Source organism: Pipistrellus hanaki, assembly GCF_964339955.1.
Source record: "Pipistrellus hanaki genome assembly, chromosome: 10".
Classification (NCBI taxonomy): domain Eukaryota; kingdom Metazoa; phylum Chordata; class Mammalia; order Chiroptera; family Vespertilionidae; genus Pipistrellus; species Pipistrellus hanaki.
In genome coordinates, this window is record NC_140512.1 from 53735850 (window position 1) to 53762147 (window position 26298).

At 51.8% G+C, this 26298-nt stretch overlaps 1 protein-coding gene across 1 annotated transcript in view; it reads left to right on the plus strand.

The window, feature by feature from the left end:
- Positions 1 to 24015, plus strand: part of PODXL (podocalyxin like) — a 42033-nt gene extending 18018 nt beyond the window's left edge. Inside the window, exons 2-8 of the mRNA XM_084897471.1 lie at positions 12843 to 13427; positions 14829 to 15082; positions 15452 to 15523; positions 17869 to 18025; positions 18262 to 18323; positions 18595 to 18762; positions 19778 to 24015. Of these exons, the coding sequence (XP_084753597.1) occupies positions 12843 to 13427; positions 14829 to 15082; positions 15452 to 15523; positions 17869 to 18025; positions 18262 to 18323; positions 18595 to 18762; positions 19778 to 19975 (1496 nt within the window). The 3' untranslated portion in view covers positions 19976 to 24015. The remainder of the gene's footprint in view (positions 1 to 12842; positions 13428 to 14828; positions 15083 to 15451; positions 15524 to 17868; positions 18026 to 18261; positions 18324 to 18594; positions 18763 to 19777) is intronic.
- The last annotated feature ends 2283 nt before the right edge of the window (positions 24016 to 26298 follow it).

Genomic DNA, 26298 nt, shown 5'->3' on the forward strand with positions numbered 1-26298 from the left:
GCCCTGCTCGACTCTCCAGGCCTCTTTGAGGAGGCGAGGGAGCTCTTCTTGGAGCCAGACCCCTCCCTGCTTGCCCTCTTATCTGGGAATTCGCTTGGCCATAGCCACCCTGGTGCTTCATCGCCCCTCAGCCCCTCACCTCTCCCCTGAGTGGCTGTGCCTCACTGGGGAGCCCGGGAAGAACCCCAATGGGTGTCCACCCTGCTGGGGTCACAGCCTGGCAGGCGTGGGCATCCCGGGAGGAGGAGCAGGCAGGCCTTATGGGAGGTGCGGAGGGCATGACTGTGGGCTTGGGGTAGCAGCACTGCACTGTCTGTGTGCAGGCGCTGCTGTCAGCACGGGAAGGTCTGCTCTTACCCTCCTCCCTGTGACAGGGACGCAGGAACAGAGGTAACACACTTGCCTGGCACACAGCCTGTGTGCCGTGGAACAGGGACCTGAGCCAGATGGGCTGGCTCGAAGTGTGCTCTTAGCCATTGTTTTGGGGCGGGGTGGGGGTGGGGGGCGGGGAGGAGGTGAAGGTGGGGAGAGAGGAGGGTCACACAGTGGGACTGGGCAGGGGTGCGTGCAGATTGGAGGGGATGCCCTCAGGCTCTGGGCCACACCGCCAGGTGTAGGGGACAGAAAAGCAGTATGACTTGCTGGCTTGGGGCAGGAGAGGTGGGGTGAGGTCCTCTGGGGTGGAGCCCTCGCCCACAGGGAAGGGGGTCCCCAGGTGAAGGCTGCCTTTCCCCGTTGCTAGGAGACCGCGTGTTGGACAGGGGCTGCCCTCCTGCCCAGGGAAACTGCCAGACGGGGACCCACCCTGGGAGTGAGTGTCTGGCGGTCCAGCTGGAACAAGCTGATAAGGGCTGAACAATCCCGATTTGAAGAATGCCCGGAATTATCTCCCCTGATGGGGCAGCTCTGGGCCCGGCGGGGAGGCAATGCTGAGGGGCCAGCCTGATCCCCCTAGGGTGCTGTCCTGCTGTCCAGAGGCCCCAAGAGAACAGGGGGAGGGACAGGGCTCTGGGTTGGGGACCAGAACCTGTGGCCACACTTGCCTGCCTGACCACACGGCCTGCCTGGCAGTGATGAAGGCGGGTTGGGACCCTGCCCTTCCCAGCCCTTGTGGCCATCCTTCCTGCTGTTTTCATCCTCATTATTCACCGCCACCCCAGCCCCTGTCCTAGTCAGCTTGGGCTGCTGCAAAACCCACAGCTCGGGTGGCCCAAACTGTGGCTCTCGAGCTGCGGTTTGCTGCTCTGTTGACTAATGAGTTTGTCAACCACTGACCTAGACTCTCGATTCCAATAATTACAGGCTGTTGTTGTTCCTTGTGATTAAACCCCTGTCCCAGTGGTCGGCAAACTCATTGGTCAACAGAGCTGCATATGGCTCGTGTGTGTTTGCCGGTAGGAGGCATGCTGCCTGCTCCTTCTCCCAGGATGCTCACGCCTGCCTGCTCCTCCTCCTCCTCACGAGAGCCATATGCAGGCAGACTCACAAGAGCCACAGGCAGTTCGCGAGCCGCGGTTTGCTGCTCTGTTGACCAATGAGCTTGCCGACCCCTGGCTTAAACAATAGACAGTCCCAGGGGCTGGCAGCTCCAACTCAGAGTGGCAGCGTGGCAGGTCCCGGAGACCCCCACTGGCTTGTAGACCACCGCCCTCCAGCGTGTCCTGACACGGCAGAGAGAAGAGGCTCTGGGGCCCTTCCTCTGGTCTGAGACACTAACCTGGGCACAGGGGGACGGGGTTCTGCTCCCATGACCCCATGTGACCCTCCCAAAGGCCCCACGTCCTAGTAACATCACAATGCTGGGTAGGGCTTCAACCAAACATTCAGACCATAGCCCCTCCTGTGCCCGGGAAGTTGACCAGGTGCATCTTTGGGGTCCTTGGCCCAAGCAAGGGGCTGCTTGGAGGGGTATAGAGAGGAGCCGCAGAGGTCATTACCCCTGTTTTTCAGATGGGGACCTGTGCCAGGATGAAAAATGTCCCCCTCTCCCAAAATATACATGCCAGCCCCGAAGCCTGTGGGTATCACCTTGTGTGGACAAAGGGTCTTTGCAGATGCACTTACTCGTACGCTAAGGGATGAGGCCACCCTGGGTTACCTGGGGGCTTGCTGACAAGTTGGCTTGGCAGTCCTACTTTTCTCTGGTTGACACGCTTCCTGATAAGAGGCAGAGAGGAAGTGGTGGCAGTGTGACCATGGCCACAGAGGTTGGGATGATGCTGCTGCAAGCCAGGGAATGCCAACAGCTGACAGAAGAGGCAGGGAAGGTACTCCCTGGAGGCTCCGAGGGAGGCAGACCTGCCACTCACCGATTCCAGACTTCTGGCCTCCAGAACTCTGAGAACGAATTTCTGTTGCTTTAAGCCACCCTGTTTGTGGGAATTCGAATGGCAGCCACAGGAAACTGACACAGGACCCCATCTGTACAGGGCGGGTCTGGGCAGAGCTGGGAGACCACCACAGCTGGCTGGCCACCACAGCTGGCCAGGAGAGGTGAGGAGCGTCTGCCTCCCTGCCCGCCTCCCCGGGCTCCTGGTCCAGAGCTCTGACCTCTGTCCATAAGCCCCTTCCTGGTGCTGTCCACCCAGGCCAGGCGCCCTCCCCATCCCCGCCCCCTCCCGCCCCATACACACAAAGGTCCTAACCAGGCTGGTGGGATTAGCTTTCTTAATGCCACAGAGGAGGAGGATTTATAAAGGGTGGGTACAGGCTAATGAGATACCAGGGCAGAAACCCCAAGCAGACACCAAGGACAGGACCTGCCCAGGGCAGAGGAGGGATGGAGAAGGGCGTCTTGGTGGGAGGCAGTGAGTGCTCAGCTCAGCAAGAGGGAGGTGGTGGGGAAAGGATGACCGACTCTGCTGAGGCAGGGACTTATTTCATAAAACCCCCCGGAAGCACAGAGGTGGGGGCATCACCTGGGAGGGGGGTTGGAGCACTTCTTTCAAAACAAGGGAAGGAGAGTGAAGGGGCCTGAGTGAGTGTACAGAGAGAACATATGGTGCTGGGGTGGGGGTGGGGGGTGAGGGGAAGGGGTTCTGGCCAGGCCACCAGTGGGCTTCTGGGGCAGTCCAGGTTCCTTACTGACCCAGTGGCTGGTTAGGGTGGCTCTTGGTCACAGCGAAAGCAGCCTCGCGAATGTGCACCGCGTCCTGCTTGGGGAAGCGCCCTCACGTCCTCAGCCCTTCACAGATGTGCTTCTTTCTCAGAGGCATCAGGGGCAGAACCCGGGCGAGAAGGTGCAGGTCTCTGGTTTCCCAGCCTGAGCGCTTCCCGTTGTCACACAAGACACCAGCTTATCCGGCCTGGTCTCTGCCCTTTCACGGTGCCCCCCGGGAGCGTTCTGGTCTTATTTCCCCGGAGATAGCAGCAGCTGGGGGAGGTGAGCTGGGGTAACAAAGGAAGGAGAGGTGGACGCCGGTGTCCAGGCCAGAGCCTCCCCGCTCTGCCTTCCTGCCCTCCTTCCACACACCCTCTTCCTGGGGCATTCTTTGGAGTTTCCTCTCCCGCTATTAATAGTGGAGAGTCAGTCCCAGGCCTGTCAGTAGCCAGGAGCAGGAGGAAACGGCCCTCGCTGAAGGTTCAGGCAGCTTCTCCTCACCCCAGGGGAGAAGACAGCGCCTCCTCCCATTCGCATCCACTCCCGACAGGAGAGAGGCATGTGCGGACCAACAGTCACGTCCCTGGTGCTGCCCCCTGCACCACACTCATTTCAACACAGCCTTCCAGACAGCTGCAGTGTCCTCTCCTCCCTGCAGAAACCTCACCCACTGCCACCCTCCCTAAAGACTCCCTCCCCCCTCTCCATCTCAGTTGGTGAACAGGGACCTCAGCACGCACTTGCATAAACAATGAAATGCCCTGGCCTCTGCCTCCCGTTTTCTTGAGCTTTCCCCATCTCCACTTCATTCTGCCCTTCCGTTTCTCGCCCGAAAGTTATCACCAACACAAGCTGCCCACCTCTGAAATGTGAGCAATTCATTCTCATTGCCTATCCACCCATCTATCTTTATTTAAAAAATATTTTTTTTTTATTGATTTCAGGGAGGAAGGGGGAGGGAGAAAGAGAGAGAAATACCAATGATGAGAGAGAATCATTGATGGGCTGCCTCCTGCAAGCCTTCTGGGGACTGAACCCGCAACCTGGGCATGTGCCCTAACTGGGAATCATACCTGGGACCCTTCAGTCCTCAGGCCAATGCTCTATCCACTGAGTCAAACTGGCTAAGGCCCATCTGTCTTTGTCATCCCGTATTTCACAATCCATCGTAATCCACTCCCACCTGACAAATATCCTCAAGTCCCTTGCACCCTCTTCCGCCATCATGCCCACCTAACAAACCCATTCCCACAGGAACCCTTCATCCATTTTTCCGTGCCTGTGCCAAAGGAGCGGAACACTGCTGAGATTAAATCACACCATGGCTAATTGGATTTTTTTATTTTATTTTAAATATATTTTTTATTTATTTCAGAGAGAGAAACATCAGTGATGAGAGAGAATCACTGATTGGCTGCCCCCTGCATGCCCACCACTGAGGACTGAGCCAGCAAACCAGGCATATGCCCTTGACTGGAATTGAACCCAGGACCCTTCAGTCCACAGGCTGACATTCTATCCCCAGCCTAAGCCAAACCAGCTAGGGCTGGATTCATTTTTTTTTTTTAATATATTTTATTGATTTTTTACAGAGGAAGGGAGAGAGATAGAGAGTTAGAAACGTCAATGAGAAAGAAACATCGACCAGCTGCCTCTTGCACACCCACTACTGGGGATATGCCCGCAACCAATGTACATGCCCTTGACCGGAATCGAACCTGGGACCTTTCAGTCCACAGATCGACCCTCTACCACTGAGCCAAACCGGCTTCGGCGGGCTGGATTCATTTTAAATTCATAATTTTGTGCCTCAATTTGGCACCAAATACTACGAGGCAGTCATACTTTATTTCTCTAGCACAGTGATCCTCAAAGCGTGGTCCTGTGCCCATTAGCATCAGAACCACTTGAGAACTTGCTAGAAATGTAAGTTCTCATGCTCTAATTCAGACCTGCTAAATCAGGAACTCTGGGGCTGGGGTCTCTGGGTCTGGGATCTCTGGGGCTGAGGTTGGCAGCTGGTGCTTTAACAAGGCCCCCAGCTGACCGTTGCTACCAGTGGAGAACCACTCTCCTCATCGGCTTCCCTTCCCATTTCCAACATGAGTGTTTCCCACTTTTCCTTCCACATCACTCCTCCCCCTCTCTGATTTCACTTACATAGTATAGCAGATTTCATCTTGACTTGCTTGAGAAAACTGAAGCTGTCAAATGGAAATCCAGGTCTCACTACCCCAATTACAAATGCACTTCTATGTCTCTGCATCTTCTTCCCTCGGGTTTCAAAGACGGAAGTATCCACACTGCGATGAGGTCCGGTACTCCCTCCACCGGGGGCTCTGGACCAAACCCACGCACCTTCTTCTGCATCTTAACAGCTTGATGAGACAGCAGAGCAGGGACAAACCAAAAGGAGCGTTTTTATCAGCTCTAGGGTCTCCTGCTTAAAAAAAAAAAAAAAAAAAAAAAAAAAAAAAAAAAAAAAGTTCCTCTAGTGACTGCCACATTTTTCTGCTCCTCTTCATGCCTAACACCTGATACGTTATCTGCACACACGAGCCCACTGGCCTACCATCCACTCACTGCCAGCCAGCTCCAGTCAGCCTCCCCCTGCACTGATCCTATCGGAAATGGAAGTGATCCGATCACCGGAGACTTCTGTGTTGCTGATTTCCTCAGTCAGCACAGACATCTCCTTCTTTGCAAAAACAAATCAATAAATCAGATACCTGTTGTATCTTCCTATTCCCCCCAGAAATAGCTGTTATCCTAAACTTAAATTCTGTAAACTTTTGGTAATATTTTCTGTTCCTATCTCATAAGTTGTGAGTAGTTTTGCCAATTTTTGAACCCCATAAATGTAACCATGTAAGTATTCTTGCTCTTGCTTTTAGAGGTCAGTATTATTTTTAGATTTACTCATGATAATATTATATATGTATTACATAATAAAAATAGAATACAATACACATTCACTGATTTTGTTCAGTGTTGTTTAGTATATTCCATTATATGAATACATCATAACTTTTTTTCATCCATGTTACTATCAATAAACATTTGCTTGTAACCTATATGGAGCCAATACAAAACAGGGAGCCCTGGTTCATTTTGTGGGAGAATGACTGGGTTACCCTGGATGCTACTGGATGCCACTACTTTGAGACCCTCTCAGTGGACAGAGCTAGGAAATACATGTTTGTGTACTGACCCCTGTATGCACACAAAGCTATATACATTTATCTACTTGTATGTATGTGTACTTACATGAGCTTGTACTGACTTCTCTTTCTCTAACATCATAGCTCCTCAGGGTTTATTCAGCCTCCTCCCCACCCACCGGTTTAATTGTAACTCCTTCTCTGACTGAGGAATCTGGCTTATGTTGTGTATCATTTATTTACCAAGCCTGGTATGCACATACACTAGATTTAAAGTTAATAATCCACACCCTCGCAAGAAACAGATTTATCACTCAGAGTGCCCTGTTTTAATATAGTCCTTTTTGCCTTAGCTTTACAGCATCCATTCAGAATACCATTTCCAATTGCTTTGGTCAACTCTCCCCTCTCTCCAGTGAGGCTGTGTCACATGCATTTGTAACCTAACTAAAATTTATTTTCATAGCTTCCATTACATCCTTGATCATTTGGTTAAGATGATGTGTCTTTCAGGGATTACATCCTGGGGTTTCCTGAATATCTCAGGGTTTCCCCCCTCTAAATTGGCACTAACTAAAGTTAATTCTTTAAGGTGTACTGTTTTATGGGTTTCTGCAAATGCAGACTCTTTTTTAATACTTTTTATTGATTTTTTACAGAGGAAGGGAGAGGGAGAGAGAGAGAAACATCGATGAGAAATAACATTAATCAGCTGCCTCCTGCACTGCACACCCCCTTACTGTGGATGTGCCCGTAACCAAGGTACACGCCCCTGACCGGAATCGAACCTGGGACCCTTGAGTCTGCAATCCTACGCTCCATCCACTGAGCCAAGCCAGTTAGGGCCAAATGCAGACTCTTGGGTCCATTACCCCAAAACCATATATACCAGTTCCATTGTTCTAAAATTAATTCCCCACCCTCCCTCAACCCCTGGTAACAACTGATCTGTTTTCTATCCCTACAGTTTTGCCTTTTCCATAATACCATAAAAATGGAATAAAACATGTAGCCTGGATTTCCTTCATTTAAAATGTCTAAGACTCACTCATGTTATATTCATTCCTTTTTATTGCTAAGTAGGCATTGTATGGATGTATGACGATTGGTTTATTCATTCACTTGAAGGACATCTTGATTGTTTCCAGTTTTTGGTCTAAATAAGTAAGAAAGGAATTGCTGGGTCATATGGTAATTATATGCTTAACTTTAAAATAGGCTGCTAGACTGTTTTGCATTCCCACTGGCAATGTCTGAGAGTTCCTGTTGAATGTCAGCTGGCATGGTCAATTGGTTTTTAGCCATTCTAATAGGTGTGTAATGGTATCACATCATAGCTTTAATTTGTATTTGCCTAATGGCTAATGATGTTGAACACTTTTTCATGCTTTTCATCTGTATCTCTCTCTTTTTTTAAACTGACTTTTAGAGAAAGGGAGAGAAACTTCAATGAAATCGATCCGCTGCCTCCCGCACACCCTCTACAGGACACAGTTCAGACCCCACAACCTGGCCATGTGCCCTGACTGGCAATCAAGCCAGTGACCTCTTGGGGCATGGGACCATGTTCAGCCGAGTGAGCCACACCTGCCAGTGCTGTATATCTTTGGTGATTGTTTTTCCTTGTAGATTTTTTTCCCTGTTAGAAAATTGGGTTATTACCCTGGCTAGTGTGGCTCAGTGGTAAAGCGTTGGCCCACCACTGAAGGGGTCGAGTGTTGATTCTGGTCAAGGGCATATACCTGTGTTGCAGGTTCATTCCCTGGCCCCTGCAATGGAAAAATCAGTGGGAGAAATATCCTCAGGTGAGGGTTAACAACAACAAACACTGGGTTATCTTTTTATTGTTGAATGTTGTTTTTTAATGTGTGGGGTTTTTTGTTTTGTTTTGTTTTAGAGGGAGAAAGGAAGGGACAGAGATAGAGAGATAGAAACATCAAGGAGAGAGAAACACGTTGATCAGCTGCCTCCTGCAAGCCCCCTCCTGGGGGTTAAGCCTGCAACCCAGCATGTGCCCCAACTGGTAATCTAGCCATGACTTCTTGGTTCCTAGTTGGATGCTCAACCACTGAGCCATGCCGGCCAGGCTATTGTTGAGTTTTAAGAGGTGAGATTTCTCTTATTGATCTGGGTAGGACTTCTTACAATGCCCAAATGGAGTGCTGAGAGAGTATAGACTTGCCTTGTTCCCAAATTTCAGAGCAAAGCATTCATTATGATGTTGGCTAAAGGTTCCTTGGAGATAAATTTATCAGGTTAGGAAAGTTCCCTTCTATTCCTGGTTTGCTGAGGTGTTTTTTTTTTGTTGTTGTTGTTTTTGTTTTTTTTTAATCATGAATGAATGATGAATTTTGTCAGGAATTTTATGAATATAATGAGATGATTTTTCTTATTTTCTTATCTTATATGATGAATTGCGGTGATTGGTTTTTAAATACTGAACTAGCCATGAGATAAACCTCATTTGATCATGATGTATTATCCTTTTTATATATTGCTGGATTTTAGTGAGTCATTAGGGAAAATCGAATTAAAACCACAATGGTCTATACATTATAGTCCATTAAAAATGGCTACAACAAAAAAGACAGATGACAACAATTGTTGGTGAGGATGTGGAGAAATTGGACCCTTCATACATTGCCAGTGTGTATGTAATAAATATGGTGCGGCCACTTTGGAAAACAGCTTGGCAATTCCTCCAAATGCTAAATATAGACCCAGAAATTCCACTGCTCGGTATATACCCACGAGAAATGAAAACATATGTCCACACATAAATTTGTGTACAAATGGGTAGCAGCATTATTCGTAATAGCCAAAAATGAAAACAACCCAGATGTTCAGCAGCTGATGAATGGCTAAACAAATGTGGTATAGCCACACAATGGAATAGCATTCAGCAATAAAAAGGAATAAAGTACCGGCATGCTCAGGGATAAACCAAAAACAAACGTTATACTAAGGGAAAGAAGCTAGTCATTGAACGAGCTACTCATTGTGTGATTGAACGACCTACAAAGCTCCTCATTGTGTGATTCCATCTAGGTGAAACGTCCAGAACAGGCAAATCCATCGAGACAGAGAGATTTTTGGTTGCCTCGCATATTTAGTGGCTCTTCTTCTGCCATGTCTTCAGTGGGCGAGTTTGTGTTGCTCTAGCTAAGAAGTTGGGCCGCTGCACGTTCTGTGAATAGTGCCAGTTTGTTTCCCTGCCTGGCTGCTGTAGGTCTTCTCTTGCTCCCCAGAGTGTCTCCCAGCCCCCTCCAGGTGTGTTCCACTTTTCACTGCACACTTGCTAGCATTTGCGTTAATGGCGGGGAAGAAGGGCACTTTCTGATGCTCTGATTAACGTCAGTCTTACATAGGCCCTGGAACCTGGGGCTCTAGGGTGTGGCCTTCTTGCCTCTGTTCCAGAAGTGAAGCTGGGCTTAGCAGGCATTCCCCTCTCCAGGGGCAGAGAGCGCTGTTATTTTCCTGTTCCCTTTCCCAGCTGCAACGGGTTTCCACCACTGCCTTCAGGCTATACTTCTCCGCTGTTCTGCAGTTTAATGCTTTGATTTCCTAGCAGAAATAGGGACCATGGAATTGGCAGCGTTTCACTGGTGGCTGTCTGCCAGTGCTCTCAGGCTGTTCATTTTGTTGACTCCCCATGAAGAGTAAGGCGTTTTCCTCTCCGAGGGGATATCGGTCCATATGGGGTTCCAGCAGTGGCTACTGTTAACCTTCTCTAGCCAGCCCCTCAGGGGAACTTTCTCGAGGTTCTTCCCAGTCTTCCTGACGAGCCTGTTGAAGAGTATATACATTTATGTTGTTTTAAGCCACCTATTATAGTTTGTGGTTTGTGTTACCACAGCCTTGGGGAACTACTGCTTCGTTCAAGGTACCCTAAGTCTGTGAAAAAGATGCAGTTCTGGGAACTGGGTGCAGGGCTAGCTGTGTTCTCTGTTGTGGTGACTCGGCACACGTCTCAGTTTGCTAGGTCAAGAGGTCGGACGTACTGGGCTGCTCTTCCGTTTTGGTTCTAAAGGATCCATGGTTATTAGCCACTGCCCCTAATTCCCTCCATTAGGCAATTCTGATTACCATGCTGGTCCTGCTGCCGGTGGGTCTGATACCCACCTTTTTTGCCCTAGAAATGAGGTTCTGCTCTCGACTCTGTTCCCCAGGGAACCCGGTGTCCATTTCCCTGAAATCAACAGCACCTCCCAGTATAACAGCCACAACACTCTCTTAGAACATGCTGCTTATTCCCACAACAATACCCCAAATTTAATAAAAGCCAAGACACCATCTATAATAATAAAAGTGTAATATGCTAATTAGACTGGAAGTCCTGGATGTCCTTCTGGACGAAGCCATGGCAGCAGAGGCTGAGGCAGCAGCGGCGGGGGCCAAGCCCCTTGCACGAATTTGGTACATCAGGCCTCTAGTCAATTGTAAAATACACTATTGTTTCATGAGCTACCGGGGGAGGGGCTCTGGCAATGTGTAGTGACCTACAGTAATTTATAACACACTCTTATCAGAGACATGAAAAAAAAAAAAGTGTATTTTAGGACTCCTGAAATACAGTATTTCTCAAAGCCTTGGTAGAGAGTGTCATTTGAGCTCTTTCAAGGACCAAAGTTAGAATGTGAGTGACCAGATCGTATATGATAATCCATTCTAACACTTCTATTAAGACCTTGGGTTCTTCCTACATTTTAAAAAAAAATTTATTGGGGTGACATTGATTAATAAATGCATACAGGTTTCAGGTATACAGTTCCACAGTACATCATCTGTATGTTGTGTTGTGTGCTTTCCACTCCAAGTCAACTCTCCGTCCATCACCACCAGTTCCCCATGGTCCACTGCCTCCTCACTCATTGCGGGCTCGGAAACAGCTGATCCATGGCCATGCAGCCCACACTGTGCTCTGGCCACAAGGGAGCCAGAATAGCCACTATTGGGCCTGCTCAGCATCTACAATAGGAGACAAAGCCTGCTGCCATCTGTCACACTGTGTGGGAATTCCCATATGTAGAAAAATGGTGGATTCTGATTGGCTACAAAGAATGGTGAAGGTCCATGGTACCCTTCCCACTCTTCCTCCCCTCTGCTCAGGATACCTCTTTTCTCTTAGCACAGCGGCAGATAGTTGACCTGCCTCCAAAATATAGTCTTGTTCGACTGTTGTGTTAATAACCTAATGCAATTATCCATTTCCTCTGGATCGCTATGGTAGCCTGTCTTCCCACTTCCGCACTTGCTCCCTTCCAATGCATGCAGATTCTCCAAAGCAGGAGAATGTTTCTTTATAAATCATCCAATAAAACACCTTTGCTTTAAAACCTCCGGTGGCTTCTTTTTTAACTTAAGATAAATTTATAATCCTTATTTGGTCTCTAAGGAGGAGAGTGATGTTACGTCTCATTTTGCTTAGGATGTGATTTATTTCTAAGAGAGAGAGCCTCCTTGGATTCTCAGAGAGATGCAGCTTGGACAGTAAGTTAGTGTCACTTCACCTAGAAGGCCCTGTGTTTTCTGAGCCCCGTCTCCGCCACCCCCCTCCCCACTAAATGCCACTCACACTTGTCTTCTCCTCGCTCTTCTCTCTACTTTGGAGCCTTTGCAGGTTCTGTTCCTCCCACTGGGTATGCCTTTCCTCCCATTTCCCCACACAGCCTTCTCCTTGTTATCCTTCAAGTCTTAACCCCCACCTCTGAGCTCCTTTCCTTAGCACTCTGTCTAAACAGCTCTGCCGCGTTCTCTGTTTCATTCCCTTGTTCATGCCACAAGAATCTGAGGTTCCAAAGGTCTGTCTACTTGTTTCATTGCTGCCTTACTCACTGGAATGTAAGCTTCCTGAGGCCTATGTTTTATTCATCGTTGTATCCCAGGGCTGAACAGAGAACCCCTCATTGAAGGGCTCCCTCAATAAATAATTTGTTAAACAGACAAGTAGAGGACCTTCGTTCCCTGACCCCCTGACAGGGTTAAGCTCCTGCGCTAACCAGCCTGAGCATGCTGCACTGTGCCCCCTTCGCGGTCTCACTGTTACTCCTGAGTAGTAATTTCTCACGTGAGCTCCACTGTCAGCTTCTTCCGGATTGCACCGTTCTAAGCAGGAGAGAGAACAGGCCCGCCTCTCCTGCTTAGAACAGGGCCGTTCAACAAGCAGGCGTCTTTACAGATGTAAAGGGGTTTCCTCAGGGACATGTGCCTGGGAGCTGGGGAAGGAGGCCCAGTGACCCCGCAGCCTGGGTCTGTGGGGACAGATTGAAAACTTTAAGGGCCCGTGCATGGGGTCAGAGGAGAGGGCAGGGAGTCCACGGAGGGCTCCACACGCAGCAGCAGGACTGGTAGCTGGCCTCGCCTTTCGTTCGGCAGAGTTTCCTTGACTTGGCTTCACTTTCAGTCTCCCCGTGAGAGGCTTCTTGAACCCCAGAAAAATCTGGGCAGGTCAAGGGCCAGGCCTTCAGGGAGGCAGATGGCAGAGACACAGCAAGGCCCCTGGATCCTGGGGAAGCTGGGCAGGGGGCAGAGAACACTGCCAGCTAACACCCTAACTCGTTCTGTGTTGTCCTTGTGAACAGCAACCACTGGACCTACAATCACAGGCAAGCCAAGCCTGGTTCCAACCACAGCCAACCAAAGCACAACTGTGTCACCGGGGAATCCGAGCACATCGCCCAGTGTCCCAGGGGCGACGTTAGCCCCAGCCCCACAAAGCACAGTGACAGTATCCAGTGGCGGAGATAAGAAAGCAGAGACTATCACCATTGCGGGTGGCCCAAAGCAAGATGCAGGCCAGACTTCTCCTACTCCAACGGCTACCTCGACGACAAAGCCCAAGCTGGAAACCACAAGCGTCCAGAATGAAATGAAAACTACAACTCAGGCGGGGGCCCCAACTAGTGTTCCTACAAACATCGCGACCACTAAGCAAGGACTTGAGCCGACCACTCAGCCTCCGCATGTGGTTAGCACCCCAACTACCACTGCTGCTGCTCCTCCCTTGACCACCTCAAGCACTCAACAGCCGACCCCGGGCCCTGGGACTCGGGGCCCCCCCGGGAGCTCTCCTGTGGGGACAACCAAGATGACTACGGCTCCCAGGAGCCCAGGGACCGCGCCGACGGGGGATGCAGGCACATCTCAGGGGGCATCTACCCCACCAGGTAAGTAATGCCTTTTATTTTCAAGCGAGAAGAAACTTTTATTTATTTTATCGTTTTTCAAATCCTCAGCTGAGGATATTTTTAATTGATTTTTAGAGAGAGAGGAAGGGGAGAGAGGGAGGGAGGCAGAGAAAGAAAAAGAGAGAGAAAGAGAAGGCCATCGACATGAGAGAGAAACATCCATCAGTTGTCTCCTGTTTGCACCCCAATTGGGGACCGAACCTGCAGCCTTTTGGGGTATGGGAGTATGCTCCAACCTACTGAGCCATCTGGCCAGGGCAAGAAGAGACTTACATACCTAGAATCTATACAGTTGCTCAGCTGGAAGACAGAGATCCATGCTCAGGGTTAAACATTGTTAAAGACACGCCACCTTCTCTCAACCCGGTGTGTCCTGGGCATGGATATTGTGTCCTGCCCGGTTGAGCACAGACACAAGCCAGCTGTCTGCACATGGGCGGCACTCGAGGGTGGCAGTGGAGAGGTATTATTAGAAATTCTCCAGAACAGTCTTTCCCCAATGTGTTTGATGGCAGTCCCTAAGGAATACATTTTGGTTTGACACCGTGATGCAGGACGCATACGTGTAAAATGCATGTAACACACACATGACCGATGCAAATGTCCACTAATCAAGGCTTATCCTTACCAGACGTGACACACCTTGATATTTCCCATTTCATTCCATTTCTTCTTTTTTTTTTTAAGTTCCGGTCTTAATCCAGTAAATTAGTTTCAGAACTCACTGATGGGTTATGAGCCTTACTGTCATGGCCCATGTCAGAGGGTATTGCAGCAGAACTGCTGGGTGCAGGCCTCAGGATCTGCATTTCCCAGCTTCCCCAGAGAGTCCAGGTGCATACCGAGGTCACGGACTGCCACGCCGGGAGGGGGTGGTCGAATCCCGCTGGAAGAGCAAGGGCTCTGAGTGGGATGCGGCTGGATTCAATTCCTGACTCAGCCACTTGTTAGCATATGGCATTAGGCAAACCTCCGAGCTGGTTTTCCTGTTTATAAAGCAGGGATAATCATGGTACCTGCCTCCGAGGGTTAAATAAGACAGCACCTTTGAAGCACTTAGGACAGTCCCTCCAGGAAGTCGGCGCCTCAGTGCATGTTAGCCTTTGCTGCTGACGCCACTATCACTGTTGTTACTTCTTTCATCTGTTCTCACACTGGCGCCCCCAGCTTACCCCACCCTGCACCAGGCTGCAGGACCTGCCCTCTGCCTTTGCGTCCTCCTGGTTCGCTCACTCCTGCTTGCAGTCCAGGTCGACTGGGGGCAAGGGGAGGGGGAATAAGACCAAAGGACCCGAGGAAACGTAAGAACAAGAAAGACTGGCCTTTTCTCTTAAAGGTACCGCTCACTGTTTTTCACAAGCTTTGTTTTCCCAACGACAGCCCCACTGGTTACCTCACAAGGAAGACAACCCCTCTCCAGCAATGTGCCAGCCACCACGGGGGCCCTTTCCTCCGCTGCCGGGACCTCCCCTGGGGCCCCTGCGTGTGAGCCCCCGAAGCCGGCAGCACCTTCATCGGGACCCTCAGCGGCCACGTCTCCTGTGGGACCCTCAGGCCCCAGCACTCCCCTGGCTCCAACTGCCCCCCAACACCCCAACATCCCTTCTTCCACCTCTGCTCCTGAGCGTGAGAGGGTAAGTCCAGCAGGGGCGGGCCGCAGAGAGCCCAGGCCCGGGTGGGGAGGTGGGGAGAAGGGGCTCTCCCCGAGAAGAGCATTTCTCTTCTTCCCTCCAGCCCCGGGCCCCTGGTGAGGGCAGCAGGAGCTGCCGTCCAACGGCCCTGCTCCCTCTCAGCTTGGTGAGGCGCTGGCTTAGACGGACACACACACACACACACACACACACACACACACACACACACGTCTGGCTCTGACTCTCTGGCCCATTCACGCCCCCCGATGCCAGGAACTCCTTTGTCTCACCCACCCAGGGGGAGGAGGGGAGGAGTCAAAGATGAGGTCCTGTCTGTCTCAGCCTGAACCTTACCCCAGTGGCTTCTTACAGGTGATATGTGAGCCTCCGGAAAGGCTGACTGAGAAGATGCTCATCCTGAACCTCACGAGAACCAGCCTCTGTGTGAGTGCCTCGCTAACCCCAGCCCCACCCGATCCTCACCCCAGAGGCAGGTCAGCAGCAGCCGGGTTAAGGAAGGTGGGAAGGCGGAAGCATTCCTTCAGAAAGGGGGCTGAGCTGTGTTCCCTTTCCTGGCCTTGTTTTGTCCTATTAGGAGGGAGCCCCATCCCCTCTTAGAGGGAGGAAGTGGGGTTCAGGTGCCGCTGTGTGAAGCCCCAGCCCCAGGGCAGCGGCAGGGCCAGGAGCACCAGGCGTCCTGGGCTTTCACTGCACAAACTGTTCACATGCTCTGAGCATCACCGGGAGAGCCCGGTCCTAGTTCTCGTCCGCCTCTAGCGCAGGGTGGTGTTTAGTCCATCTCTGTGGGCCTCAGAGGCCTCGAGTCAAAATGAGCAGCTTAGGCTGCTAGCCCGCCCTGTTCTTATCGCCTGGTTTTCTGTTTCCTGGGCTATGGCCTCAGGGAAACCAGAGAGAGAATCTTCCTTTAACCTGAGGAGTCAGAGCTCCTGAGCATCAGAGGGCCATTGCCAGGTTGTTCTCCCAGGCGGAGAGGTGCGTGTGTGTGCACTGGGTGGGTGGCCTGAAAGCCAAAGTGTAGCCTGGTGTGGGTTTTACTCAGTACCTCAGTGGCTGAGCCCCGCGAGTGCAGGTGATGGGCGGCTCACTGCTGCCCTCTCCTGGTCAGTGCTTGTTTTTGCAAGCACCCCTAGGAAGGAGACTAGAACATGGTTTCTTAAGAATGGAGAACTAGGGTTCGTAGCACTTCAATGCTGCTTGTATTTTCTGCAGTTGTTTCCTTTTGGGTGCCCGTTTTGCTGGCATTTTCCAAGCGAACTTTATTTACAAAAGCACACATTTAGAAGGGAGTTTTGGAAAGGGAGCAGTGACAGCAATCTCATTGTTGCAGGCTGTCACTGGGTGTGGGAAGCATTTTCCCGTTGCTGTGAAAGGCAGGTGGGAAGCCCTGGGTCCTCACCTGGAGTCAGGCTGGGGAATTAGTAAGCCTAAGAAATGCCAGGGCGAAACCCAGCAGTCGGTTTGTGGGGGTCCTGAGGTAAGCCGGACGAATAGTCCTTTCTTCACCTCGGTCCCTTATTCCAAAGTCGGGTCAGAGAAACGCCAGCTCGGTGCCTCCAGATGGCTCATGGCAGGACTGGGCAAAAGCTGCCACACTTTGCTTCTTCTCCCTCTGCCCTAAGGCCACGCCAGCCGGGCTGTCTGCCTAGAATACAGAAAACCCCCTTCCAAGATGTCCCATAATGCATCTTCAAGATTCTCCCCGGTTCCCTGTTCAGTGATGGCCCCGCCTTTCATGCAGTCAGCCTGCTTATGGTTTCAGAGGGTCTTAGCCTAGGTCAGTGGTCGGCAAACCGCAGCTTGCTAGCCACATGCGACTCGTGAGCCGTGGTTTGCTGCTCTGTTGACTTATGAGTTTGCCGACCACTGGGATAGGGGCTTATTAATCTCAAGGAACAACAACAGCCTATGATTATTGGAATCGAGAGTCTAGGTCAGTGGTTGGCAAACTCATTAGTCAACACAAGTTGCATGTGGCTTGAGAGCCACAATTTGCTGACCACTGGCTGAGGGAATAGGTACATGTTTCAATTCTGGGATAGATGACCTTGAACCTCATGAGAGCTATGGCGTCCTCTGCTGAGGTCTCTGAACTGGGCTTCAAGGCTGGAGCGAGGCTCAGAGAGAGCTGGTCTTTCCCACTGGGGGTGGAGTGGCTGTACCTCCTCTGGCCGCCTCCTCCTCCTCTTCTTCTTCTTCTTCTTCCTCTTCCTCTTCCTCTTCCTCTTCCTCTTCCTCTTCTTCTTCTTTTTAAATATATTTTATTGATTTTTTTTACAGAGAGGAGGGGAGAGAGAGAGCTAGAAACGTCGTTGACAGAGAAACACCGACCAGCTGCCTCTTGTACACCCCCTACTGGGGATGTGCCCGTAACCAACGTACATGCCCCTGACTGGAATCGAACCCGGGACCTTTCAGTCCGCAGACCGACGCTCTACCACTGAGCCAAACCGGTTTCGGCGACCTCTGGCCCCTTCTAAGGAGAGAGATAATGAAGAGCATTAGGGTGAAAGGCCTTGATCCATGTAGACAGGGTGGGGGCCTGACGGCAGAGAGGTGCACGGGGCGTGGAGGCCAGGGGCAGTCCTGCAGAGCAGCACAGACCTCTTAGCTCCTGGCTGGCCTGGGAACGGCCTCCGCTAAGGCTGGAGCGAGAAACAGGTTCGTGCTGGGCAGCAGCCCTCTCTCAGCCACGCTTCCGAAGGGCAGCCCCACAGCCTCGGCTGCTGTCGACTCCCCGCGGAATCTTCACCTGTGGTCTCCCACTCCAGGCCGGGGGCCCCAGGAACCCTCAGGACGACAAGCTGGTCACACACCTGTGCCGAGCAGCGGAGCCCAAGTTAAACCCAAGTCAAGATGAGTGCGGCGTAGTCTTGGTGCCTGATTCAGAAAGCCAGGCCGTGGCAATCAAAAACATCTTTACCCTGAGTGAGTTGGGGGCAGAGAGGGGCTGGGGTGGGGATGGGGCGGGACGGGTGACAGCTCAGGAGACCTAGAGATGGGCCAGCGCTGGGGCTCCCTCAGTTCCCTAGGAATCGTCAAACCGCCCCCTCCCAGGCCGCCCCAGAGGCCCCTTCCCGGGCCGCTCAGGAGGTGAGGATACAGCCTGTCCTCACCAGATCACTGAGCCAGACCTCTGAGGCAGTGTCTCTCCCTCCCCACAGCTAAACACCTGCCCACGGATCTCTTAGAGCGGCTGAAAGACAAATGGGATGACCTGAAGGAGGTAAGGGGCTCCTTCCACGTGCTGGGACCGAGGGGTCAGGGGCCCACCCCCCAGAAGTCCCCAGTTACTTGGCTCCGCAGCATCTCTCATTGTAGAGGCACTTCTAGCAGACAGAAGGGCGAGAGAGGGGACAGCAGGGCAGTGTCCTAGGCCCTCCCCCACCCCCCCCTACACACACACACACTCTCAGCAGAAGGCCTTCTGTGGGAACCAGAGAGAGGGGGCCTGGCACCTGTTCTCTGCCATCCCCACCTTCCCCTCCCCTGGCCAGGTGGGAGTCACTAACATGCAGTTCGGGGGCCAAGGACCACCGGAGGAGACCGAGGACCGGTTCAGCATGCCCCTCATCATCACCATCGTCTCCATGGCATCCTTCCTGCTCCTCGTGGCAGCCCTGTACGGCTGCTGCCACCAGCGCCTCTCTAAGAGGAAGGACCAGGTGAGCACTCCCTGCCCCGGGCCCGGGACCCTCACCCCACTGTTCCCGTGCAGGGGCCAGTGAGCGGCCCGGGACCCTGGCAGGCACCGCCCTCCTAGGAAACGGACTCTTTCATGGACAGTCAGAGCCGCAGCGTGGCGGGAGGGAAGGACCTGGGCTTCGGCGTCGGAAGGACTTGGTTTGAGCGCTAGCTCTGTCTCTCTTGTCTGCGTGGCCTCGAGCAAGCCATACAGTCTCAGCACCAGGTTTCTCACCTGCGCCCTGGGGAGGGGATCCACCTGGCCGAGCTGCTCTGATAAGCTTAGTCTGCTAACCCGCCCTGTTCTTACAGCCTGGTTTTCTGTTTCCGGGGCCATGACTCCGAGGAGTCCCTGAGGCCGGTGGGCGTGGGCACGCCTTTCGAGCCAGGTCTCCCACTCCCCTCACTGGGATTCCCCTCATCCCGCTTCCACCCAGACCCCGGTTCTCAGCCCTGGCTGCGCACCGGGCGAGCTTTAAAAAACGATTCCCATGCCTACACGGCGTCTGGAACAGAGCCTCTGCATCAGTGTATCTGCTAAAAGCTTCCCAGGTGCCTCCTCTGTGCACCAGAGTGTGTCTCCGGGGAGACAGAGAAAGCTCTGGCTCCCGACAGCCACTGTCTGGCTCCGCCCAGAGAGGCCCCCAGCACCCGTCTGAATGAAGTGTGTCCTTCCCAGTTCAGTACAGTGGGGTGAGGCAGGCGCCGGGAGAGTAAGGTTCGTGGGGACGGGGAATGGAGGAGAGAGCTTGGAGGACTTTGGAGAACCAAGTCCACTTCCACTCACACACGTCAGCAGGGCGAAGGCGAGGTGAGCCTCGAACTTGAGGCAGCCCTTGTCTCCCGCGAGCCCGGAGGCAGGCCAGGCGTCAGGGTGGCCTCCAAGAGCACTTACTGCTCACACCAGCCGAAGGGCGGCTCCTGGATAATGGGGGTACCCTTGTTCCAACAAAGGGAATAGCCCCCACAGATCGCCTTTCCTCTTCCCCGCTCTAGCAACGGCTCACAGAGGAGCTGCAGACAGTGGAGAACGGTTACCATGACAACCCAACACTGGAAGTGATGGAGACCTCATCGGAGATGCAGGAGAAGAAGGTAGTCAACCTTAACGGGGAGCTGGGGGACAGCTGGATCGTGCCCCTGGACAACCTGATCAAGGATGACCTGGACGAGGAGGAGGACACACACCTCTAATCAGGTCTGCTGGCGCCGCCGCCGACAGGGCACAGAGCTCCAGACTGAACCACCTCAAGTGCCAACTGGACAGGGGAGGGGAGTCCTCCCCACGTGAGGGAAAGACTGGGGGTGGGGGGGGGGGTGCGCAGACTCAGAGGGACCCGCCCTCCAATCCCCACAGGGCCTTAATATTTCCCTTTTCAAGCTGAACAAATCACATTCTGTCTAGATTCCTCTTGTAAAATAACCCACTAGTGCCTGAGCTCAGTGCTGCTGGAAGACGAGGAAGAGAAATGAAAGGAAGAGCCATATGAGGGACCTTCGGGGATCACCTGGTAGAATCCCTCTGCTTCGCAGACGAGATGACCGAGGCCTACGGAGGGGAAGGTCAAGATCACACAGCCACCGGGTGACAGAGTCAGGATGAAAACAGACTCCTTCAGACCCGTGCTCATCCCCGCCTTGCCACCTGCTCGGATCCCCAGTGCCCTCCCCCCGGAGCTGCCCTGGGCAGGGCCGAGGCTGCGGTCTATGGACAGATGGGGCAGAAGGGAGGGCGGGACCAGGTCCCGTCTCAGTGGGATCCGATTACTTGAAAGTCTGGGTCCCAAGGTCAGTGTCCTACCCCAGCCTTGTCTGCCGGTGTTCCCCTCCCCTTTGCTCTTCTTCCCTTCACTCAATTTTCATTCCCGCTCTGCCTTGGTGCCCTGGGACTCACAGGATGACATTCATGACCTTGAACCCCTTGTTCTGAATTCTGGTTTCTTGGCCTTGGCGCAGGAGGTTGGGACGTCACCCACGCAGGACTCCCAGTGTGGACGAGGTCTGCGAAGGGTCTGTCTGCAGTGAGCAGCAGGGGGAGCCCTTCCTCCGGGTGGGTCCTGCTCAGCACCCCAGGCTCCTCTGTTCCTTGGGCCTCCCATGTCCACGGGGGACTTCGATCCACAGCAGCTGCTGAAGGCAAAGTGTTCCTAGTTTGTTGTTTACTGCTCCTCAGATGGGGTGAGACCCAAGCTAGGGACCCCTTCCCCTCCCCGAGATCCGGTGTGAATGAGCAGCTCCAGGAAGGACCTCCCGGGCCCCCAGCCAGCGGAGAGGTGTCCTAAAGAGACAGTCGGGTGAAACGGTCATGAAGGGTGGGCTTTCTCTGTGTCATAGGAAACTCAGGGACTTGTCAAGTTGCTGAGCGTATTGTTGTTTTGATGTATCTGATTTTTTCAATGCAGCCCTCTGGCCAAAGCTCAATGTACGGGGAGGCTCTTGGGCAGGTAATCTCACTGGTTGCGAGTCTCCTGAGCCCCAGGGGATGAGCGGTGAGCGTTTTAAGGTGCACACGTGGCAGCCTGGAAGACCGGGCATCTGTCTCTTCCCAGCAGCCTTGCTGTTCTGCCTAGAAACCGTGTCCTCTTCTCGGGTCCTGGGGGGCTGCCCAGGTGTCCCTCAGTTGCTGGTGGCATCTCAGGGAAACCAAATATTTCTCACTGGAAGGGTGTCGGGGGAGCTCAGCAGTTAGTGCCGTGGAGACGGCACTCGAGGACTGGGCAGAGTGAGGCTTCATCTGACTTCCCGAGAAGAGAGAATCCTGTGTGGGGTTCTGCACTCTGCCCAAGGTCTCTTGTTCCTGGGCCTCGGTTCCCTGGAAGTGACCAGGAAGATGGGCAGAACTGCTCAGGAGGACGAGAAAAAGCCAGAACCCCAGAACCCAGGCCCTGCCGTGGCTCTGCTTTGGGATAGGCTCTTTGTTTTAAAGGCTAAGTGCTGAGGCTGAAGCTCTATGTGTTTCCCTGGCTGCCCGACTCCTTCTTCATAGCCTTTGGCCCTTTGGTCTTGGGGTTCAAGTTGGGGCACCCATGGCTTTCCCAAGAGCTAGAGAGATGGGAGGCCAACAAGGATCCAAAACCATCTGCCCTGCTCTCCTCTCGTGTGTGGAGCTGGCAGGAGGGACAGCGATGCCAGTTTGGGGAAGAGAGATCTTGTCATGCCGGGAAAAGACGCTGGCTTCCTTTCTGCCCCAGCGGGTTTGTCGTGGTCTCTGTGGGAGAGGCCAGGGTTCTCCTCCTTTGCCGATCCTGGGTCCTGTGTCCAAGCAGAGGGAGCAAATATGTCTGAAAATCGGCCAAGGCCACCCCCCCCCCCCCCAGGCCTGGGGTGGGGGTGGGGAACAAGGGACGGGGGAGCGAGGAAGCTTAGCAAAGCTTGGTCAAGAGGAATGACTGGCTCTGTCCACGGAGGTACCTGAGAAGCTTTGGGCCAGTCGGGAGGCTCCTTTGGTGCATTCAAAGTGTGTTTCTCTAGCCTTTGGGGCAACTTCCAGTCCAATCCCTTGCCGTGGCTTGCTCTTGCCGCTAGACACCTATGTGAAGGCCACATGTCCACGCTCCTGTAAAGGCCTTCCCGCCTCTTCCTGGGTTCTAACTGCTGTCGGGAAGCCAGGCCCCGGGCTGAGGAGAGGAGCACGCCGGGAACACAGCAGAGTGTAAACAGGTGATGCCCACGGAGGGTTACAAACGCTCTCCTGCAGTCACACACTGGTTCCCCTAAGCCTGTTGACTAAAGAGTTTGCCGACCACTGTCCTAAGCCACGTAAAAAGCCAGAAGCCGTGACTCTGACGATTGAATAAATCCCGAGGCAAGTGTGCTGCCACGAGAGCGAAAGAAGCCGCAAAGCTTTGGAAGGAGGAACAGAATGTTCTGGAATCGTGAGCAAGAATACGGGTTTAATCTAGGCAGATTCCTTCCCCCCTCTTGACAAGGAAAGCTAGCAGAAAGTTTATTTAAACTACTTCTGAGCTTTAGCCTTTCTGACAACATGCTGGAGAAACTGAAAAAAAACGAGTTCAAGCTGTTAACATCTATAGATATTTTGGTAATGTATATAACACGGCCACATTAATATTTACCCAGCACGGTTTTGAGTATTCTTTGGAAAAACATTTCAGGCTTTTTTTTTCTCTGCACAGGAATGTAAACGTCTATTTTAATAGAAATGATATTTCTTGAGTGAAAAGGATAAGACAGGCTGATGACACAGTGTTTGTCTGGCATTGGGCATTTTAATTTGGAAATCGATCCTCCCTCTCCCCCCCCAGTCCACCCCCAGTCTCCCCCCAGTATGGCGAGGGCTGCCGTCAGCATGTACTGGCTGGAAGGTGACAGCCACAGAAAGGGGGTTGTAGAGACCTAGTCCGATCTTTTTTTTAACCCAGAAAACCTGGAGCCCAGAAAGATAAAGTCACTTGGTTAGTGACAGAAACTGGATTAAAATCTGTTTTGGAAGCCTGCCCAGTGCTCGGTGCCCCAGAGGGAGCCCCCACATTCAGCACTGCTGATCGAGCACAGGCCACCCCGTGACAAAGGGCAGAATTCCCTTCTCCATCCTGCCCTGCAGCAAGACAGCAGCAATAGGAACTTACTGTTCTTCTCCACTTTCTCCTAGTTATTCAGGTCTAAGACGTAAATGAACAATTCTTTTGTCAGGAAAACAGCTCTGAGTGAGCTGTTCCATATGCATCTGCTACTAGCGGACCAAGGATCAAAGGGAACAAGATGAGGAAAGGCCGATTCACTCAGGCCTGGTGCAAACCCAACACTGAGGGAGAAGAGGGGGTCGCTATGGCGCTATTGGGTGTGGGTCTCTGTTGTTCGTGGATGTTAAACCGTTTGCCCAGTAAACCGTTTGCCCAGGAGGCTGTCTTGGTGGACAGGGGTCTGAAGTACACTGGAATTTACTGAGAAACTTCTTTGTAAAGGCTATACTTAATTATTGCCATTTTCTTACAAAAATATATTTTTGAAAACTGTATACTGTCCATTAAAGTGCTTTTGTGTAAGCCGGTCTGGTCCCAGTGTTGTGCTCTGATTGGCTCACGTTCTCCACTAGTGCACCTGCTGTGGACCCAGACAGAGGAGGGGAGCTGACAGGAAGGAAGAGGGAAGTGGGGGTCCTGGCTGCTCCAGGCTCGGCACGAAAGGCCACTGCCCCTCACAATACTGCTTTATCACGTTCCCCTCTTCCCCCTGCTTCTGTGTCAGACACAATTGTCAACCCCCAGCACCACACCCTGATCAGATATGAAAACACGGATGGAGACAAAAAAATATTTGAAAAAATTAAATGCAGGTTCTGTCCTGGCCCCGTTCCTCCCACAAAAGGATCTGTTTTCTCATCACAAGAAGCTTCTGCTTGTTCTCCATCACTCGAAGGTGCTGGAAGGTGCCTCATTCTCTTCCTCTGGTGTGACCTACCTGTGTGTCCAGGTAGAACTCTCAGTCCCAGCGTCCAGAGGGGAATGGATCTGGTCCTCACTCATACTTGCTACACAATCTTTTTTTGCCTGCCATCTTTCAGTTTACAAACATTTTTACATATCTTTCTTAGGAACTATCAGCACTACCAATAGGGAAGTTAGGTACAGAGGTGATGGATTCTGACATTTCACAGGCAGCTATTTAAGTGGCAGTGCTAGGCCTTAGATCTATAACTTTTCTCTCTCAGTCCTACATTCCCCCCCCCCCAGTACCACATTAATGCTAGAGCTCCAACAACAGCATATATTTCTAGAGTGCAACCACTGTTACAACATGATTTTATGTGGGAGTTCTGAAAGGCAGTTATCACCCTTAAAGGTGGACCAGAGTTGGGCCAAGGGTATTCTGAGGTTAACTTGAAGAGTGTGCCAAGGATACAGAAAGGAGTACAAGTACTAGGAACTCGGCAGGCCCCTGGGCCGTGCTGGAGGCACACTGTTCTGAGAAGAGAATGACTCACAGTTTATTGTTGGCTACAAATTAGACCTCAGACTCCATTCTCTTCCTCTCTGCCCTGCCAACTCAGAGCCACTCTCAGTTGTCATTTTTTATTTGCTATGCCTCTTGGTCACTCAGTCTCCCCCATCCTTTCTTCCGGACCCCCAGGGAGAGAGCGAAGATTAGGACTGGCTATTATAGGTAACACTAGTGATGAGTACTGAGATAGCTTGAATTTTTCAAGGACCTTGGCATGTTGTAGATTAAAAAAGTCAATGGGATCCTGGCAAACAAGATCTGCTGCCAACTTTTTCTTAAGAGATGAGAAAGTGAGGCAGAGAAGTTGAGACTATGCCCGATCAGGAAATAAACCCTGGTAGCTGACTCCTGCCCTGGGCTACCCCATTCCCACAGCCCACGTTCAGAGGGCAGCTGTACATTCTATGCAACAGACATCGCCAGTGTCCCAATCTCCCCTCTTGAGGTTTGCCAGCCATCAGAATTTAGCAGCATAGCAGTAGACAGGCCACATCTACCTACAGCGTGTCTCTCTTCCCTGGGAGAATTTCTAGATGGAACTGATGGCTTTGTTTTTCCCAAGTGAAAGCCGAGGAAGTCCCTGTGAACATGAGAAGCTTCAGAGTAACGACGACGTGCTAGTCCAAGCTCCATGCTCCTGCCCACCTTCCCTATGCCACAGAAAGCCCGTCTCTCTTCCTTCTCTCCTTCCAAGGTGTGTGAGAGGAAAGGAAATGTGGCGTGCTGTGTGGTGCTGAAGAAAAGCAGGAAGGTAACCAACTAGTATTTAAGGCTATGCCAGGACTCACCTGGGCTTCAGGATAGCCATTTCACACTACACCCTCCAAATCAGAAGGATTAGTAAAGGTAAAAAATAATAATAATAAAAAAAAAAATACTGCCTTCATCTACAGAAAAAAAAAAAATTCAAATTCTTATGAACCCTGTGGCTGTTCAGGCACACACTGGCATTTCCCTAGTACTGTGGTCGGCAAACTGCGGCTCATGAGCCACATGCGGCTCTTTGGCCCCTTGAGTATGGTTCTTACACACAATACCACGGCCTGGGTGAGTCTATTTTTAAGAAGTGGTGTTAGAAGTTTAATTTAAAAAATTTTGGCTCTCAAAAGAAATTTCAATTGTACTATTGATATTTGGCTCTGTTAACTAATGAGTTTGCCGACCACTGACCTAGTAGATGCTTGATCTGCTCCTCGGGTAACTAGAAGCTCCTGAGGTAGCACTTCCAATCCAGGAGGTCTCCACACTCAAGGTGGGAGCAGCTGGCATCGCATGGAATCCAACACAACGCCCTCTTTGTTTATTGCTGACTTCCCACCAAAAAACAAATGTATTGAGGGAGAGGAGACTGTATCCCACATTTCCATCCTTTTGAGTTAGTTCTCTGGATTAACCAAGAAAAGGCCAATTCCTTGCCTGATCACTTCAGGTTTTCCTGTTTTGAAAACAAGTATCACCTACGACTCTTGCTCAAAGCACACTCAAGAAATGGAAGTGATAAAGCAAGATGGATTTGATTTGTAAATCGAGGAAATGTAATTATTTTGGGTAAAATC